At 38.9% G+C, this 22,069-nt stretch overlaps 1 protein-coding gene across 1 annotated transcript in view; it reads left to right on the forward strand.

Annotated features, from left to right (window-relative positions):
• The window catches only part of LOC121370224 (cGMP-inhibited 3',5'-cyclic phosphodiesterase A-like), a 218,294-nt gene that overhangs the window by 162,150 nt on the left and 34,075 nt on the right, over window positions 1-22,069 (forward strand). Inside the window, exon 2 of the mRNA XM_041495346.1 lies at window positions 16,112-16,372. Within this exon, the coding sequence (XP_041351280.1) occupies window positions 16,112-16,372 (261 nt within the window). The remainder of the gene's footprint in view (window positions 1-16,111; window positions 16,373-22,069) is intronic.

Raw genomic sequence — 22,069 nt, forward strand, 5'->3', positions numbered from 1 at the left:
ACAACGCCAACATCTCGATTTTTCAGCATGATAATGCCACCTCTCATACAGCTAGAGACACTGTAAATTTTCTTAGGACAAATAACATTGATTTCATTGATGACTGGCCCGCTCAAAGTCCCCATCGAGCATGTCTGGGATAGTCTGGACAGACGATTGAGGCATTGTCCCAACCCATCCACTAACGTCAACGAACTTCGTCAAGCGCTCTTTCAGGAATAGAACAATATTCCACAGGCAGAAATCAACACTTTAGTCAATTCTATGCGCCTGCAATGCACTGCAGTGGTCAATCCAAGAGGTGGGCATACCCGTTATTAAGTGGGTTTTTTTTTTTTTTAACCCCTACCACACCTGGTCAAAATTTCTCTCAGTTTCTGTTAACCTATGGCCATGATTTTTGCACCAAACGATGCATCATGGAACACTCTTTAAACGCATATATAACAATTATTCCCCCAGTTTGTTTTCATCAAGTTATGTTCAAGCAAAGTTAGCGGAAGTTTCTTATTTTGTTCAATATATGTGTAATTTCTCACACAGCATGCAAAACATACACCATAACTTGTGTCATTTCTTATACAGCATGCAAAACATACACCATAACTTGTGTCATTTCTTATACAGCATGCAAAACATACACCATAACTTGTGTCATTTCTTATACAGCATGCAAAACATACACCATAACTTGTGTCATTTCTTATACAGCATGCAAAACATACACCATAACTTGTGTCATTTCTTATACAGCATGCAAAACATACACCATAACTTGTGTCATTTCTTATACAGCATGCAAAACATACACCATAACTTGTGTAAACCTTTACTGATTTAACCATGGTCTAATTGTGTCATTTAATTATACAGATAAAAATACTTACACCATAACTTGTGTCATTAATGTACAGCATGAAAATGCAAATGTGTACTCCAATAATTGATTAAAATATTTTTGTACTGTCAGTGTTTACAATTTGTACTGCTAAAAATGCAGTGTTACTACAATAATTACTGATAATTATATTTCAGTGTTTACAATTTGTACTGATAATTATATTTCAGTGTTTACAATTTGTACTGATAATTATATTTCAAAGTTTACAATTAAACTACATGTATATTTGGAGTGTTTAACAAAGATGTACTGATGCTTGAAGCTGCATATTGTTAAGAAATGTGGGGGGGGGGGGTGTAGGTGTTTGGAGTTGTTGAACAAAGATGTCTAGATGCTTGAAGCTGCATATTGTTAGTAGGACATGTGGGGGGGGGGGGGGTCTAGGTGTATGGAGTAGACTTCGGGTGCTTTTAGAAGAAAATACTGAACGTAGTTAATATAATGATGTGAAAGTGTATAAATATGGAGGTGGACGTTTGCACTGTGTGAACTGGTTGACTATCCTATCTTCATTATGTGTTTGTTTGTCTTCCTTATAACCCAGTATAGTTTAATGACAGGTCAGAGAGTGCATGCTTCCTTTGATCCCATCCCCATAGATGTGTTGATTTTAAAAAGTAAGATAATAGTTAATAATCTGAGTATGGACTGCCATTAGAAAAATGATGCCCAGCACTGATCACAGTTTGTATATGATGTCGTCATCTGCCACAGATGAGGTGAGCTTTATTGGCAAATATTAACAAAGGTCATCAAAGATTTCTCTTTTTATAAGTCTTAATGGTCACTGCCTGTTATGGGCATCATTGGTAATTTTTAAAAGGAATTCATTTTCAAAGCAAAGAATTGCAGAAAAATGTTATAATTGCTAAAAGGTTTTTTTATTGACACCAAGTGAACTGCCCTGGATATAAATACTATACAAAGGGTGGTGATCAACTCAGGTGATGTTTCCAAGATTGTCGTTCTTCTTTAAACACACTTCATGTATTTTGGCTTGTCAATCAACACAAACAGATGGATTTTTGTTGATTATGTATTTCATATTAAACTGACAAGTAAATATTTTGTAAATATCTATTTAATGATACTCTACCTAATTTAGCATTTACTTGTTTTGGCTCTCATTGATGTACAACGTGGTGTTTACTCTTGAAATTAAAAGAAATATATCAATAAACAGGTGATTTGTGTACTTTATTGGAACAGACTATAAAACATTTTGATCGACATGTGTCAATTTCATTTATCTTTAAACAAACTTTTAATTTAAAACTGCAAGTTAACTGAGTATTTTGAATTGCAGCATAAGTTATTAATTATGATCAACATATTTAGTGAATATAAATTCAATATAAGTACAATGTACATTAGAAATTTACACAATCTTGCAACCACTTTAAGGTGCTATATCATAGTTATATGTGAGCATCTGTTTGTGATAAAGATTCTCCAATAAAAATGTATTTTCTACTAGTAGATAAAATTATATTGTTGGAATCATTTATGGGCCTATAGTTGAAAGTGTAGTCTTTAAATTTTAAACCAAAATTTAATTAAACATTTTTTTATTTGCAATAGCTGTGATTATGCAACCTGGAGATAACACCATTAATACATGTACTTAGCACATTTAATACCGGTACATAATAGATCACACACTCAGAATGGTTCTTGACAGTTTTGCTCAAAAGTTACTACAGAGTGTCTACAAATATTTTGTTTTGGAGAGGGATAGGGGCAAACCGTCATCTGAGAACGGTCCCTCACATATTGCAACAGTAATGGAATTAACACATGTCGATCAATTTGTTTTATAGTCTGTTCCAATAAAGAGCACAAATCACCTGTTTATTGACATCTTTATTTTAATTTCAAGAGTAAACACTACCTTGTACATCAATGAGAACCTAAACAAGTAAATGCTAAATTAGGTAGAGTATCATTTAATAGATATTTACAAAATATTTACTCGTCAGTTTAATACAAAAGAAATAATCAAAGAAAATCAGTTTTATTCTATTTCCGACACTACTTTAGCTATTTTTTATTAGAAAATTTTCTAATTGTCTGATGAAAGAAGTAAATAAAATATTTCAGCTAGACTAAATTTTATTTTAAAAAAAACAATTGAGTTTAGATCCATATTTCACAAATGTAAGTCCTAGATGAATGAAACTTGCTTTATAGCTGCATCTATGAATGTTCATCTAACTGCATGTTTGAAAAGTTCAAATGTTAATAAATTAAATGGCGTTTTTATTACAACATTTAATTTTAAAAAATTAAGAACTAAATTGATTCTGTATGTTACATCACAAATTATGTCTTTACTCACCACAGCAGTTTGTAACAGTAAAGATATTTAATTATGTGGAATTGGTGTTAATATGCAGTATTAGATTTCTTGCAATTCATTTGCAAAATATTTGAGTAATAAAAACATCTGAGTATTATTTTGACATGATTACTAAACAGTACTAGCGCCACACTATTTCAGTGGTTTTATTCAAATGTATAATTTACTGTTAAATGTAAATTAAAGTAAATCTTACCTGACAACATTTTGATGTTTTACTTTCACAAATGTGCAAGCAAACTGTTCAGAATATGACTTGAATGATGATCGGTTTTACCAAGAATTGAGTAAAAATGTTTTAAAATTATGACATGTAAAGTAAAATATATTACAAAGATAGTTAAAGTTTGTTGTTGACACCACTAGAGCACATTGAATTATTAATCATCAGCTATTGGATGTCAAATATTTGGTAATTTTGACATATAGTCATAGAGAAGAAACCCGTTACATTATTCCATTAGTAGCAAGGTATCTTTTATATGCAACATCCCACAGACAGGATAGCACATACCACGGCCATTGATATATCAGTCGTGGTGCACTGGCTGGAACAACAAATAGCCCAATGGGCCCACTATGGGAATCAATCCTAGACTGACCACTTATTGGGCTACAAAAACATGTCATGTTTAATTTTAAAAATGTGTTTCATGATATTTTGTTATAGAAGAACATAAAAGTTGCATAATGCTGATGTAAAAGCTGACCTTGTTCTAGCTGCCTGTTATACTCGGTGTAATAATTAATAGCATGAGATACACTGATGTGTTACTGGGTGTTTTATACAATGTATTCCATGACTACTTGGTGTAATAATTAATAGTGTGAGATACACTGATGTGTTACTGGGTGTTTTATACAATGTATTCCATGACTACTTGGTGTAATAATTAATAGTGTGAGATACACTGATGTGTTACTGGGTGTTTTATACAATGTATTCCATGACTACTTGGTGTAATAATTAATAGTGTGAGATACACTGATGTGTTACTGGGTGTTTTATACATGGTATTCCATGACTACTCAGTGTAATAATTAATGTGTGAGATACACTGATGTGTTACTGGGTGTTTTATACATGGTATTCCATGACTACTTGGTGTAATAATTAATAGTGTGAGATACACTGATGTGTTACTGGGTGTTTTATACATGGTATTCCATGACTACTCAGTGTAATAATTAATAGTGTGAGATACACTGATGTATTACTGGGTGTTTTATACATGCCGGCTGTGTGAACAGAGAACTTGCTCTTATCGGCCCTGTCACTCACATTGAGATGCATATGTCTGGTAAATCATAGCACAAAGTGTTAGGTAATTACACTTTACGCCTGATTGAACACAGTAATTGCATTCCTTAATACTTGACATTCATGTATTCTAATACTAAGTAGCGTTGTGTTTACCTCCACACAAATTACAAACACTATCTGGGAGCAGACTGGTCATTATCTGTCAGAGGGAGCAGTCATTGTTTATTAGATGTAATAAGCAGTCATTGTTTATCAGATGTAATAAGCAGTCATTGTTTATCAGATGTAATAAGCAGTCATTGTCTATCAGATGTAATAAGCAGTCATTGTTTATTAGATGTAATAAGCAGTCATTGTCTATCAGATGTAATAAGCAGTCATTGTCTATCAGATGTAATAAGCAGTCATTGTCTATCAGATGTAATAAGCAGTCATTGTCTATGAGGTATAAGGAAAAGCCATTGTCTGTGATTTAAAATGCATTCATAGACTGACCGCTTATTACAGTTACTATGAGATATAATGAGCAATCATTGTGTGTGAGATATAATGAGCAATCATTGTGTGTGAGATATAATGAGCAATCATTGTGTGTGAGATATAATGAGCAACATACAGGTCAACTCTTATGGATCACCCGTAAGACTTACGGATTTTTTAGCATTTGACAGTGTTACGGGCGTAGGACAAACTCCTTATGGGTAACACGCATTTTCAGGGTTTTTTGGGGTTTTTTCATTATTATTATTTTTACATGACTCATTATCATCTAAGCAAGCCATCATTCGTGATCCTTTGTGATTTTCCTTGTCCTTTCGTGAATCGGAAAACGGCCATTTTGTCGTATTTATTTTGGATGAGAGGTGCCACCTAGCGGATATATGTGCACTACTCAAAGTCTCACGTGATTTTCACCTGTTAATAGTCTTGATTTTCATTTTCATGTTGCCTTGAATTTAAAATCATCAGTCCCCGTCCTTTAGCAGCTCGCTTATGGATTTCTTATGGATTTTTGTCCACAGTCTTACAGGTGTTGATCAGTAAAGGTTGGCATCTATGATGAGCAATCATTGTCTGTAAGATATAATGAGCAGTCATTGTGTGTGAGATATAATGAGCAGTCATTGTGTGTGAGATATAAGGAGCAGTCATTGTGTGTGAGATATAAGGAGCAGTCATTGTGTGTGAGATATAATGAACAGTCATTGTCTGTGAGATATAATGAACAGTCATTGTCTGTGAGGTATAAGGAGCAGTCATTGTCTATGAGATATAAGGAGCAGTTATTGTCTATGAGATAAAGAAAAGTCATTGTGTATGAGATATAGAGAAGTCTTTGTCTATGAGATATAAAGAGAAGTCATTAGTCGAGATGTAATAAGCAGTCATTGTCCATGAGATGTAATTGTAAACATTGTAACCCTAACCACTATTGTCACCTTTTAATAATGTTTAAATTGCAACCATTCGTGTAAATTGTTAACAATAATCATAACAATTTTAACCACTATTGTCAATGTGTTGGTTTTATAGATCTTGAAAATGATAAAAGACAGTTATGCCCATTAGTGTGAATCACGGTGGCATTAGCTGTTGCATCCATAAGTGTTAACGTATGATACCAATCAATGGGGTTACAGTAATGGGTTTTGCGAAGCACAAGTAGAAAGATATATGGTATAATGATTATAGGGCCACTAAGCTAAGTCTTCTTTTTGCAAAAGCCTGCATGCGCTTAATAACATTTTTGAAAATTCATTGGAAGAAGATAACAATTTTATAGTGTCCAGTGAAATTTGAAATGTAACATAAATGAATCACGGAAATGCCATGCATATATTGACATCAAAGACTGACAAAATGCAATGTAACTTTAATAGGGTTTATACTAAGTGCACAAATGTAGCCACCAGATTGATAGTGATCATTGTAATTGTAACCAGTAGCCACCAGATTGATAGTGATCATTGTAATTGTAACCAGTAGCCACCAGATTGATAGCGACCATTGTAATTGTAACCAGTAGCCACCAGATTGATAGCGACCATTGTAATTGTAACCAGTAGCCACCAGATTGATAGTGATCATTGTAATTGTAACCAGTAGCCACCAGATTGATAGTGATCATTGTAATTGTAACCAGTAGCCACCAGATTGATAGTGATCATTGTAATTGTAACCAGTAGCCACCAGATTGATAGTGATCATTGTAATTGTAACCAGTAGCCACCAGATTGATAGCGACCATTGTAATTGTAACCAGTAGCCACCAGATTGATAGTGACCATTGTAATTGTAACCAGTAGCCACCAGATTGATAGTGATCATTGTAATTGTAACCAGTAGCCACCAGATTGATAGTGATCATTGTAATTGTAACCAGTAGCCACCAGATTGATAGTGATCATTGTAATTGTAACCAGTAGCCACCAGATTGATAGTGATCATTGTAAGTGTAACCACTGATATCTAGTGAACTGAAACACAAGTTCAGAATGCAGTTTATTGATGTCCTCAGAGAATGTGTGTGTGAACACAGGTCATTTGGGGGTTTAATGATATTCAACACTGACATTAGAAGCTATGCTTACCCTAGAATTATTAAAAAGAAGAGACAAGACTCAACATTTTCTAGAAATATTTGACATTTATTTCGATACGTTCAGTAAGATTAATAAACTACTGAAAGTCTGTCTGTCTGAGAAGAAGACAGAAACGTCTATGATGTGTTATGATCAGCCATTGTCTATAAGATAATTAGAAGTCATTGTCTATGAGATGTAATGAGTGGTCACTCTCTGATATGTAATTAACAGTCACTAAGTGTCACAAGTAATCATTGTCTATGAGATGTAATGAGTGGTCACTATTTTCAATATGTGATGATCAGTGAATGTCTATGAGATGTAAAAAGTGATCTTTGTAACAATCATCTATAGGTACCGTATATCTTCGCCTATAAGTCGAATTTTTTTACACCAAAATTTTCTACAAATAGCCAGGGGGTCGACTTAAAGAGAGTCAACAAAAAAAAAAAAAAAAAAAAATCCTCCTCCGGCATGTCGTAAATGACGTTTTGCAAGTCTGTCATGGGTTTGTTTTTAAATCACGATCTCATCTTAAAGTAGCCTCAAACTGACAATAGTACTATCTGTACTTACCGTATTTGACCGGAAATAAGACCATGTCTTTGAATAAGCCCCCCTCCGTTTTGATAGCATTTAAGAAATTAGGCCCTCATTCGTAAATAAGCCCACCCCCAACTTCATTTAAAAGGTCATACCTCATGCAGATAATTAAACACAAATGTAACACAATATTTTACCACCAGTGAGATTTAGCAGTCTAACAATAACAGTGTGTAACATTGTTTTCAATTTCATGCCTGCAGTATTTCTTTGAAGTATCCAAGCCCAAGTATGAACTAAAAACCAATGTCTATTTTTACCACCACACTGGGTCCGCAGTTAATGCTAATTAAGCAAATACCATATTCTGATTGGCTAAGAACAATGACCTTAGATTGACAATTTTTTGTAGTGTAAGCTGGCTGCCTGTGTCAGAAACGTGTATACGTTATTGAGTTTGTTGTTAATTGATGTTGTTTTAAGTCTTCTCAGCATTAAATTTTGGATGTAAATAAACCTCACTGGTAAGTAATTGTAACATAGAAGGTGTGTTTCTGATAATTAGATACTAGTAAAAAACCCACAATTTAATTAATAAACAATTATTATTTATTAATAACAAATGGAACACTAATTAATAGATATGCTACTGAACGTTTTTTGTTTTCTTCCTAGTTCATTTAATTATTATTATTTATTTTAATTATTATCTTCTTTTTTTCTCAACAAAACTGGCCCCTTGTCTGGGAATAAGCCCACCCCATGCTAAGCTCACAATGAGTTGTCTTGGCCCCCTGGGCTTATTTCCGGTCAAATACGGTACCTTTAATGTTTATTCACTGTAATAAAAGGTTCTAATAAAACATTATTTGATTATTGTCATCCATTATTGTTGTTTTTACAAAGCCGCTTAGTGCGTATCGGTAAACAAACGCACCCGTCTCTGAACCAAAAGACATGAGAAGAGGTTAATTAGGTGGCTTACAATACTATCTACAGATAGTGACATAGGGTCATAATCCGGTCAACTTGAAGGTAGTGAAGTCGGTGTGTTTTTTAATGTTAAAACAACACAGGCAAATCGATCTTTGTTTTAATACTCAGCCAGTGATATGGCGGGGCCGGTAGTAAGAACTCGTGCATTGCATAACTTCCTGCTCCCAAAACAATACTTCGTGTGATTCCGATACCAATGAAAACGAGGCCATCCTAATGAATATTAAATACGCAAACCCGGCTTGTTTCATTGGCGCAGTAATCAATTACTTACCAACCTAATGAATATTAATTAGGCAACACCGGCATGTTTTATTGGTGCAGTAATCAATTACAATTACACAAATTAATTTGGATATAATTTATATATACATAAAATATTACTTTATTCATTCCTCGATCGTCACAGCTATTTGTATACCGTTTTTTATTGCCACGAAAGTGGTTACATCGTAACACGGACGTCTGTACGCATCAAGGCCCTAACTCTTTCTAAAAGTGACAAGTTTGCCGAACAAACATCGGACTTCAAAGCTTCAGCAGGATGGTGTACACGATTCATGAATCGACACGGACTTGCACTGCGTCAAAGAACACACATCGCGCAGAAGTTGCCCAAAGACGTCAACGACAAAGTGGAAAAGTTTCACAAGTTTGTGATTGACGATAGGAAAAATATGTTGTATTCACTGCAGAGTATTGGTAATATGGACGAAACACCGATGTTTTTTGACATGCCCGCAAATTCAACTGTCCACGTGAAAGGTGAAAAAACAGTGTCTATTAAGACATGTGGTGCAGAGAAATCCCATTTCACTGTTGTTTTGGCCTGTTTGGCAGACGGAACTAAGTTAAAACCCATGGTGATTTTCAAAAGGAAAACTCTGCCAAAGGAAAAGACGCCAGGTGTTCTCATAGCCGCACAGCCAAAGGGATGGGTCGATGAGGAAATTCTTCACCAGTGGCTGATGGATGTGTGGAATAAAAGGCCCGGGGTACTGTTGAATCGCCCGTTGCTGTTGGTTTGGGACATGTTTCTGTTCATTTGATGGACAGCATCAAGAAGAAGTTACGAAGCATGAAAACACATCAAGCAGTCATCCCCGCAGGAACGACTTCTCTTTTGCAACCGCTAGATGTATGCTTAAACAAGCCATTTAAGTGCAACATGAGGACACAGTGGAATGAATGGATGGTAGAAGGAACCAAACAATTCACAAAGGGAGGGAATTTGAAGCGCCCAGGAATTGAAGTTGTATGTGGATGGGTGAAGAAAGCATGGGACGATATTCCGGATGAAATGGTAAGAAAATCGTTTCTGAAGTGTGGCATTTCAAATGCCTTAGATGGTACGGAGGACGATGAACTCTACAATGACTTGGTGGGAACGGGCAGTTCAGCTGAAACAGAATCAGTCCAGGAAGCTGGGGAAGAAACCCAAGAGGATGACGATCTGTACCAGGACAACATGGCGCTGGCTGAGTTCGAAACCTTGTTTGGTGAGTCGGACAGTGAGGATGAGGATTTCTGGGGTTGGTCACCGAGTGATTGTGCGTTTGATTAATGATTCAACGGTAAATACAACAGACGCTATTTTTGTACTTTTTTGACAATTGTTTATTTTGAAATTGGACACCATTTTATTGCATTTAATATTGAATGTTGTAATTATGAAATGTTATTAAAAAAAAAACTGTAGTAAAAATGTAAATATAAAAAAACCCAACTTGTTTGTTGTATTTGTTTACATACATTTAGCTTCAAATGAAAACAATGTTTTACGTTACTATAAAACGTAACATACTTCAGAGGGTGCTCATACTGATATGGAGGAAATACTTTCAGTAACAAAATAAGTATGGCGACGGTTGTTGTTTGTGAAGCGAAAATCTTGTACCACAACCTTATAATAAGAATGATATGTTTGTCATCATTTAGTAATGTCAAGAACAACTTGCCACAGAAACTGGGTCGACTTATAAGCGGGTCAAAGCAAAAGTAGCTGATTTTATTACCAAAGAAAGGGAGGTCGACTTATAGGCAGGGTCGACTTACAGGCGAAGATATACGGTAGTGTGTTTCACTATGACAATATCTATAATCAGCTGTTGCTTTGATCTTTGTGTGTTTCACTGTGACAATATCTATAATCGGCTGTTGCTTTGATCTTTGTGTGTTTCACCATGACAATATCTATAATCGGCTGTTGCTTTGATCTTTGTGTGTTTCACTGTGACAATATCTATAATCGGCTGTTGCTTTGATCTTTGTGTGTTTCACTGTGACAATATCTATAATCGGCTGTTGCTTTGATCTTTGTGTGTTTCACTGTGACAATATCTATAATCGGCTGTTGCTTTGATCTTTGTGTGTTTCACTGTGACAATATCTATAATCAGCTGTTGCTTTGATCTTTGTGTGTTTCTTTGTGTGTTTCACTGTGACAATATCTATAATCGGCTGTTGCTTTGATCTTTGTGTGTTTCACTGTGACAATATCTATAATTGGCTGTTGCTTTGATGTTTGTGTGTTTCACCATGACAATATCTATAATCAGCTGTTGCTTTGATCTTTGTGTGTTTCTTTGTGTGTTTCACTGTGACAATATCTATAATCAGCTGTTGCTTTGATCTTTGTGTGTTTCACTGTGACAATATCTATAATCGGCTGTTGCTTTGATCTTTGTGTGTTTCACTGTGACAATATCTATAATCGGCTGTTGCTTTGATCTTTGTGTGTTTCACCGTGACAATATCTATAATCAGCTGTTGCTTTGATCTTTGTGTGTTTCACTGTGACAATATCTATAATTGGCTGTTGCTTTGATCTTTGTGTGTTTCACTGTGACAATATCTATAATCGGCTGTTGCTTTGATCTTTGTGTGTTTCTTTGTGTGTTTCACTGTGACAATATCTATAATTGGCTGTTGCTTTGATCTTTGTGTGTTTCTTTGTGTGTTTCACTGTGATGATATCTATAATCTGCTGTTGCTTTGATTTTTGTGTTTCACTGTGACAATATCTATAATCGGCTGTTGCTTTGATCTTTGTGTGTTTCACTGTGACAATATCTATAATCGGCTGTTGCTTTGATCTTTGTGTGTTTCACTGTGACAATATCTATAATCAGCTGTTGCTTTGATCTTTGTGTGTTTCACTGTGACAATATCTATAATCTTCTGTTGCTTTGATCTTTGTGTGTTTCACTGTGACAATATCTATAATCGGCTGTTGCTTTGATGTTTGTGTGTTTCACTGTGGCAATATCTATAATCGGCTGTTGCTTTGATCTTTGTGTGTTTCACTGTGGCAATATCTATAATCGGCTGTTGCTATGATCTTTGTAATAATCATGTATAAATTGTGTGTTTCAGTGTGACAATGTATAAAATGGTCTGTTGCATTGATATTTGCATTGCATTGAGACCGTACAGCCCTAATGAGACCCCCATTGATGTGTCGTCAAGTACACTCTGGTCTCATTACATGGTGTGTACTTCAGCAGTGTTCACACATTGTGTACATGTTGGAGACGGCCTCTACACTGGGACCGTGTTCATTAGTGCTGATGTCGAGTGCTCGGATCCAGATGTGCAATTAAAAGCAATGTGTATAAAATGATGGTAATCTGCATCATTTGCCTTCACGAATAACGACTCATTGACTCACTTGTTCCTACACCACTAGCCGTCACTCAGTCCCAGTGTTATCAAAGGTCATGTATGGGCAAGTGTGTGGCAGCTTGACCCTGTCAACGGTCTGTTTTCACTTCTGAGGTCCAGTAGCTCATTTAGTCAGTGCAGTGATCAACTTAAGCCATCTCAGTGATCGGAAGTCCTTAAGCCATCTCAGTAATCCGGTAGTGGAATGATCAACTCAAGCCATCTGAGTGATCAGGAGTGGAATGATCAATGATCAACTCAAGCCATCTGAGTGATCGGGAGTGCAATGATCAACTCAAGCCATCTGAGTGATCATCAGGAGTAGAATTATCAACTCAAGCCATCTGAGTGATCGGGAGTGCAATGATCAACTCAAGCCATCTGAGTGATTGGGAGTGCAATGATCAACTCAAGCCATCTGAGTGATCATTGGGAGTGCAATGATCAACTCCAGCAATGATCACTTATCAGGAGTAGAATAATCAACTCAAGCCATCTGAGTGATCGGGAGTGCAATGATCAACTCAAGCCATCTGAGTGATCATCAGGAGTAGAATTATCAACTCAAGCCATCTGAGTGATCGGGAGTGCAATGATCAACTCAAGCCATCTGAGTGATTGGGAGTGCAATGATCAACTCAAGCCATCTTAGTGATCATCGGGAGTGCAATGATTAACTCAAGCCATCTCAGTGATCATCGGGAGAGCAATGATCAACTCAAGCCATCCCAGTGATCATAGGGAGAGCAATGATCAACTCAAGCCATCTCAGTGATCATAGGGAGAGCAATGATCAACTCATGCCATCTCAGTGATCATCGGGAGTGCAATGATCAACTTAAGCCATCTCAGTGATCATAGGGAGAGCAATGATCAACTCAAGCCATCTCAGTGATCATCGGGAGTGCAATGATCAACTCAAGCCATCTCAGTGATCATCGGGAGAGCAATGATCAACTCAAGCCATCTCAGTGATCATCGGGAGAGCAATGATCAACTCAAGCCATTTCAGTGATCATAGGGAGAGCAATGATCAACTCAAGCCATCTCAGTGATCATCGGAAGTGCAATGATCAACTCAAGCCATCTTAGTGATCATCGGAAGTGCAATGATCAACTCAAGCCATCTCAGTGATCATAGGGAGAGCAATGATCAACTCAAGCCATCTCAGTGATCATAGGGAGAGCAATGATCAACTCAAGCCATCTCAGTGATCATCGGGAGTGCAATGATCAACACAAGCCATCTCAGTGATCATAGGGAGTGCAATGATCAACTCAAGCCATCTCAGTGATCATAGGGAGAGCAATGATCAACTCAAGCCATCTCAGTGATCGGGAGTGCAATGATCAACTCAAGCCATCTGAGTGATCGGGAGTGCAATGATCAACTCAAGCCATCTGAGTGATTGGGAGTGCAATGATCAACTCAAGCCATCTTAGTGATCATCGGGAGTGCAATGATTAACTCAAGCCATCTCAGTGATCATCGGGAGAGCAATGATCAACTCAAGCCATCCCAGTGATCATAGGGAGAGCAATGATCAACTCAAGCCATCTCAGTGATCATAGGGAGAGCAATGATCAACTCATGCCATCTCAGTGATCATCGGGAGTGCAATGATCAACTTAAGCCATCTCAGTGATCATAGGGAGAGCAATGATCAACTCAAGCCATCTCAGTGATCATCGGGAGTGCAATGATCAACTCAAGCCATCTCAGTGATCATCGGGAGAGCAATGATCAACTCAAGCCATCTCAGTGATCATCGGGAGAGCAATGATCAACTCAAGCCATTTCAGTGATCATAGGGAGAGCAATGATCAACTCAAGCCATCTCAGTGATCATCGGAAGTGCAATGATCAACTCAAGCCATCTTAGTGATCATCGGAAGTGCAATGATCAACTCAAGCCATCTCAGTGATCATAGGGAGAGCAATGATCAACTCAAGCCATCTCAGTGATCATAGGGAGAGCAATGATCAACTCAAGCCATCTCAGTGATCATCGGGAGTGCAATGATCAACACAAGCCATCTCAGTGATCATAGGGAGTGCAATGATCAACTCAAGCCATCTCAGTGATCATAGGGAGAGCAATGATCAACTCAAGCCATCTCAGTGATCGGGAGTGCAATGATCAACTCAAGCCATCTCAGTGATCGGGAGTGCAATGATCAACTCAAGCCATCTCAGTGATCGGGAGTGCAATGATCAACTCAAGCCATCTCAGTGATCGGGAGTGCAATGATCAACTCAAGCCATCTTAGTGATCATAGGGAGTGCAATGATTTATTCGAGCCATCCCAGTTGTCGGGAGTCTTTAAGCAAACATTTTAAAATTGTTATCCTCCAATCTCACCAGTATGCTGAAACATACCTGTGTTCGTAGTTGCTGTGGAAACCATATTGGTTAATAGGGAATACATTAAGAGTTACTAGCGTTGGTGATGTTCACTTGTTAGTTTGCTATTTTTAATGAGGCCAATACCATGGTAGTTACAGAAGAAGGAGATATCCAAGCAACTTGTAAATGACAAACATGAACCAAGTGCAAGAAACATCATATACATTTTATTTTGCAAAAACATGAAAAATTTGCTTTGTTTAATCAGAATATCACAAAACAAAAATGTGTTTACGTATGTACCTTATTAATAACATAGTTATAATTAATTGTTAGATACTATTTTCTGAGTGCAACATACAGACTGTGATGCTTTTCATATAATGCTGCACAGTCAGCTGCAAGATTTGAACTTAAAGCTCTTAGTCATCATGGTACGTATGACAAGAAACAAGCAAAATTGAAAATTTTTGCTATCTCCAGTAAACAACCTCCTTAGGAGTTGCTATCCTTCTATAGACGAGGCACTTTAGATAAAGATTCATAGAAACAACCACTATTTTGCCAAATGCCCATTCGACTCTGCTATGTGCAGAGATACGGTCATTGTGGTTTCATCATTTAGATTTATCTTTAATTGGTCAGTTGTAGCTATGTTTTTCTTCCTTTCTTTTCATTTACCAGATAGCATCATCTTAACTTAAGATCAAGATTTTCATGAAAGTTTTCACTTCAAATTATTATTTACATCAAGATTGTTATTAAGACGGATGTTTGTTTTCAGAGCTTATCACCATAATAATAATAATGATAATTAATAATAATAATTCCGCTGTACTAAAGACGGATGTTTGTTTTCAGAGCTTATCACCATAATAATAATAATGATCATTAATAATAATAATTCTGCTGTACTAAGACGGATGTTTGTTTTCAGAGCTCGTTAGCATGATAATAATGATAATTAATAATAATAATAATTATAATTGTACTGTACTAATGCCCCCTGTGTTTGTTTTCAGAGTTCGTTAGCATGATAATAATAATAATTAATAATAATGATAATAATTATAATTGTACTGTACTAATGCCCCCTGTGTTTGTTTTCAGAGTTCGTTAGCATGATACTTAATAATTATGATGATGATAATAATTATAATTGTACTGTACTAATGCCCCCTGTGATTGTTTTCAGAGCTCGTTAGCATAATAATAATGATAATTAATAATAATAATAATTATAATTGTACTGTACTAATGCCCCCTGTGTTTGTTTTCAGAGTTCGTTAGCATGATAATAATAATAATTAATAATAATGATAATAATTATAATTGTACTGTACTAATGCCCCCTGTGTTTGTTTTCAGAGTTCGTTAGCATGATAATAATAATAATAATAATGATAATAATTATAATTGTACTGTACTAATGCCCCCTGTGTTTGTTTTCAGAGTTCGTCTGCGGGGTACGAGTCAGCGATTATCGGCGAGGCTCACGGTCTGATCATGGACATGCTGGCCGACGCCAACGTTCCCCCCCACATCGTGAGTGGCCTGCGCGCGGTCAGCAACCTGCTCAAGCCGACGGACAACCACGCAGCCACCCACAAACCCAAAGTGAGCCCGCTCGTCTCGCTGACCGAGTCGTCCTCGTATGGCTCAGACACCGAGGAGAGTCCCTACACCGGGGAGCGGCCCTCCTCACTGCCAAAGGTTCGTCACACACGCTGAATACAGTGACACATGTTAATACAGTAGTGAATATAGTGACACGCTGCTGGCACGTCTTGTAACACAGTAGTAAATACAGTGACACATGTTAATAGAGTAGTGGATATAGTGACACGCTGCTGGCACGTCTTGTAACACAGTAGTAAATACAGTGACACATGTTAATAGAGTAGTGGATATAGTGACACACGCTGATGGCACGTCTTGTAACACAGTAGTAAATACAGTGACACATGTTAATAGAGTAGTGAATATAGTGACACACGTTGATGGCACGTCTTGTAACACAGTAGTAAATACAGTGACACATGTTAACAGAGTAGTGAATATAGTGACACACGCTGATGGCACGTCTTGTAACACAGTAGTAAATACAGTGACACATGTTAATGTCACATTTGTAACAGCACAGAGTTGTGAAATAGTGACACATCTTAATGGCATATTTGTAACAGCACACAGTAGTTAATATAGTGACACATGTTAATGTCACATTTGTAACAACACACAGTAGTGAATATAGTGAGACATGTTAATGTCACATTTGTAACAGCACACAGTAGTTAATATAGTGACACGTTATTGTCATATTAAATACAAATATGTGTACTATAAAGATATATTTGTGAAAAATATGGATGTCTCTAAGACTAACAAATGTGTGCTATTTTGATAAAATACACTATTGTGCATCCATCCGGCATTACAGCACCTTTTAATGCAGCCTCCCAATATCCTAACATACACCACACTCTCACATACACCACACACCCCACCATACACCACACACCCCACCATACACCACACACCACACCATACACCACACACCACACCATACATCACCCCCCCCACCACCACCACCACCACCACCACCATACACCACACTCCCACCATACACCACACTCACACTCCCTCCATACACCACACTCCCACCATGCACCACACTCCCACTCCCTCCATACACCACACTCCCACCATACACCACACTCCCACCATACACCACACTCCCACCATACACCACATTCCCACCATACACCACACCACCACCATACAACACATTCCCACCATACACCACACCCACACCATACACCACACTCCCACCATACACCACACTCCCACTCCCTCCATACACCACACTCCCACCATACACCACATGCCATGCCAACCATACACCACACTCACCATACACCACATGCCAACCATACACCACACACTCATCATACATCACACTTCCACCATACATCACATGCCAACCATACACCACACTCCCACCATACACCACACTCCCACCATACACCACATTCCCACCATACACTACACTCCCACTCCCTCCATACACCACACTCCCACACACCACACTCCCACTCCCTCCATACACCACACTCCCACCATACACCACACTCCCACCATACACCACACTCCCACCATACACCACATCCTCACCATACAACACACCCCCACCATATAACACATTCCCACCATACACCACACTCCCACCATACACCACACTCCCACTCCCTCCATATACCACACCCCCACCATACACCACACCCCCACCATACACCACATGCCATGCCAACCATACACCACATGCCAACCATACACCACACTCTCACCATACACCACACTCTCACCATACACCACACTCTCACCATACACCACACTCCCACTCTCTCCATACACCACACTCCCACCACACACCACATGTCATGCCAACCATACACCACACTCACCATACACCACATGCCAACCATACACCACACACTCATCATACATCACACTTCCACCATACATCACATGCCAACCATACACCACACTCCCACCATACACCACACTTCCACCATTCACCACTCCCACCATACACCACTCCCACCATACTATAGTCTCACATCATATTCTACCCTTCCAGCACACTGCCACTACTTCAGCTCCACTCCCCACCATACACCACACTCCCTCCATACACCACACCCCACCATACACCACATGCCATGCCAACCATACACCACTGTCACCATACACCACATGCCAACCATACACCACACTCTCACCATACATCACACACCCACCATACACCACATGCCAACCATACACCACATGCCAACCATACACCACATGCCAACCATACACCACACTCTCACCATACATCACACTCCCACCATACACCACATGCCAACCATACACCACACTTCCACCATACACCACATACCAACCATACACCACACACTCATCATACATCACACTTCCACCATACACCACATGCCAACCATACACCACATGCCAACCATACACCACATGCCAACCATACACCACACTCCCACCATACACCACACTCCCATCATACACCACATGCCAACCATACACCACACTCACCACCATACACCACACTCCCACCAAATACCACTCCCACTACAAGTGGTGTGATACTGGCTAGCTGTCGGTGTGATGGCCAACAGATGGTTTCCCTAGAACATTTAGAGGTTGATGTGTACAAATACCACAGTTTCAGCCATCTGAGCACAATAACAGGAAATGTGGAGGGAATCGTACTAGTGGTACCCTAGTTCCTCCTCCCATTATTTACCATTCTAGCCTGATAAGCCAGCCTTCCTCCCATCATTGAGCACCTTGAATTCTGTATCACTGGCCAGTACACACAGCCATTTACACTGATCTTTGTAAAATATCCCATATTGATCTCGAGTGGAATTGTATATGACTTGGTCTTTCAACATAAAACGTCCTAATTGTCATCATGTTGGAAGTCAAGGTTACATTTCAGATTCAATTTCACTTTGCTTATGATTAGTTACAAGTTATTGATTTTCATCACACATTGTAGAATTTGTACAACACTCAGCTTTTTCTTGTCATTATGTAGCTTTTTAAAATGTGTGCAAATACATACTTTGAACAAACAGGTTTTGTATATATACATATTCCCATTACTGTTGATTGAATCACAACATTATGTGAATGTGTTTTTCAACCAGTTTGGTACATGAGATTTAATGCTTATTAGTTATACAATGGAATACCCATTATTATCTCTCTTTATGGACCAGTTTGACAACAAAAATCATTTGTGACATTATGAAAGTTAGTAAAGCATTTTCTTCCATAAATTCAAATTTCATTGCTGATGTCAACCCATGTGGATACAATGAATTTTAAGACTGTTGTCTTATATGATGTAACACGGACCTTTTGACTGTAAATAATGCTCTTAAAAGTTCAAAATATCAAATCACAGGAATGCTTTTCCAGCTACTTAATTTATTTTCTTGTTAAACATTTTCAGATTGATATTCCCAGTTTACGACAGAGTTTTATGAAGCAATCATAGACAGAGATTTCCTGATGACAAAATCTTCACTGCCAACATAAACATTACAACTCATATTACAATTTTAATGATTAAAATAAAGTTACATTTATTAATTGCATAAATCTTAAAACTAAGGTTTTCACTTTTAATATACACCATTTTGAAATGTGATTTTTCCACAGATAATGAGTATTTTGTTGTAAAAAAAATTTAAAAACTTTTCTTATTCATGTTTGTATTAAATGTCTTATTTATCAGTTTCATGGGAGAAAACTAATGATTGATGTACCGATGTGGGATAGGGATATTCAACCCTCTTGTGCATAATTTGATGTCACTAACTTGGCAAGTCTCATTTCTGATGACAAATTATGTACTCTTACAGGGTGGAATAACCATATTCCACATTAATATATATTAAAGATTGCTAAATATTATTTGTAAAATCTTGTTAAGAGAATTGATGTGTATGATGTTAAAAATAAGATGTTAATAGTCTTATTCAACTTACTGTGCTAGCACAACAAATATGCTATTCAACCTGAGTCATACCTACACACTGCAGAATTCTCTCCCTTGCCGGATATGCGCAATGCTATCCTTGCACGGGCTACCTGTAACTTCATTCTCAATTCTGCAGTCCACCTGTTAACACCTGTTAAGCTTTGGCAAAAAGTTTTCTTTACTTGTAATTTTGTGTTTGTTTTTTTGGTTGAACTTGACATACGGTTGGTAGTTGGGAATTCTGTGTTGAATTTACCATGTCCGACGCGAGTTCGTTGACAGCTAGCGCACGGAAAGTTTGTGCGCGAGATGGTTGTCCATTTCTTTTACGACGTAAAGACACACACGTGTTGTGTCCGGACTGTCGGTCTTGTTCTCAAGACCGTCAGTGTGAGATCTGCGCCACGTGGTCTCCTGACCAGTGGGTTCGGTTCGGTTCGCAGACTCAGGTTTCGGGTACCAGCAAAATCTTGTCGTCTGCTTCGGCAGTAGTCGGCAAGTCGGACTTAGTGGGTAGGTCCCATAAGTCTGTAGACACTTCTAAAAGTGTCCGGAAAGGGGGGAAACACAAGGGTGTTTCTTCTTCGGTCCGTGTTACGAGTACAGTTACAGATACTTCGGGAGCGCCCCCCCCGGGCTCCTATTGTGACCGTGGTACGTGAGCCGTCTTCGTTAGTGACGGCGCCTTCTTCTGTTTGTGTGGCTTCGTCGCGGGCGTCGCCATCGTCGTTACGGTTACCTTTACAAACAGAAGGGGGGCAGGGTGGAGTCGTCGCGGCACCGGTTTTGACGACTTCATCGGTTACCGAGCACATGCACTCCGTTGTGCATAGGTCCACTGCTTCGTCCGCAGAGCAGGTGGCCCCGACTTTGCCTTCGATTGCTGACAGTCGCTTCGGCACCTCAGCATTCTCAAGGCCCGAGGAGAGTTCTGCCAGTTTGCTTCGAACTGAGCCAGTTGTTCCGATGCCGGGATCCGTCTCTGATGGCATCCCGACCGATGTTTACCGTTGGGTGGAGGACTCATCCCGTTTGGGTCCTCCGTTTGCATATGTTTACCCCAAGGGTCCGGTGACTTCGGTAGCAACGGACATCTCCTCACAGTTTGCACCGTCTTTGGTCCCTACCTCTTCGACTTTACTCGATAGAGGACGAGGTTCGCGCAGATACCCCTCGGTTGGGGGTACTCTGTGGCCGCAAACTCCGACCGTTCCGCACTTGGCGCAGGAACGACCGTTAGGCTTTCAGGAAACGTTGTTTCGGAGTTTTGTGGAATTTTTGAACGCTTCGCCTCAGTTGGGATCATTGCTTTCGCAGACGGGACCGACGGGTGCGGCTCCCATTCCCATTCCCCCCCCCCCCTGGTTTTCCGCCAAAACCAGCAGAAACTGCGTCTCGACAGCAGTTTGACGATGCAGTTAGGGATTGTCGTTCGGTTCCTATTGTTTCCGTCTCGGGAGACGCTGCCCCAGGGGCGTCTCGATTAGGGGGAGGAGTCCATATCGATCTTCGGGATCCAGTGGACAGTGACCTGGCTTCAGAGGAAGCGTCGGTTGGACCGGATTCTGTCGCTGACCCAGCTCTCTCTCACTTCGGTTCGGAAGTAGAGGAGGAGTGCGATTATCCGGCGGTTCTGGCTTTTGTCAGGGACCAGGTCCGACAGGTATGCGGGGACGCTATACCTCAGGTTGAGGCCCAGCCTACATTCAAGGGTGTCTCCTTCGGGAACCGTTCTTTGAATTTGGTCACTCCTCGTGAGGAGTCGGGTTTACCACTTGCACAGGAGGCGCACAGTTCACTTTGTGACATTGATGTGTTGATCACTGGCAGTGATCGTATCCTGGGAG

This window comes from Gigantopelta aegis, chromosome 4 (assembly GCF_016097555.1).
Source record: "Gigantopelta aegis isolate Gae_Host chromosome 4, Gae_host_genome, whole genome shotgun sequence".
Lineage (NCBI taxonomy): Eukaryota > Metazoa > Mollusca > Gastropoda > Neomphalida > Peltospiridae > Gigantopelta > Gigantopelta aegis.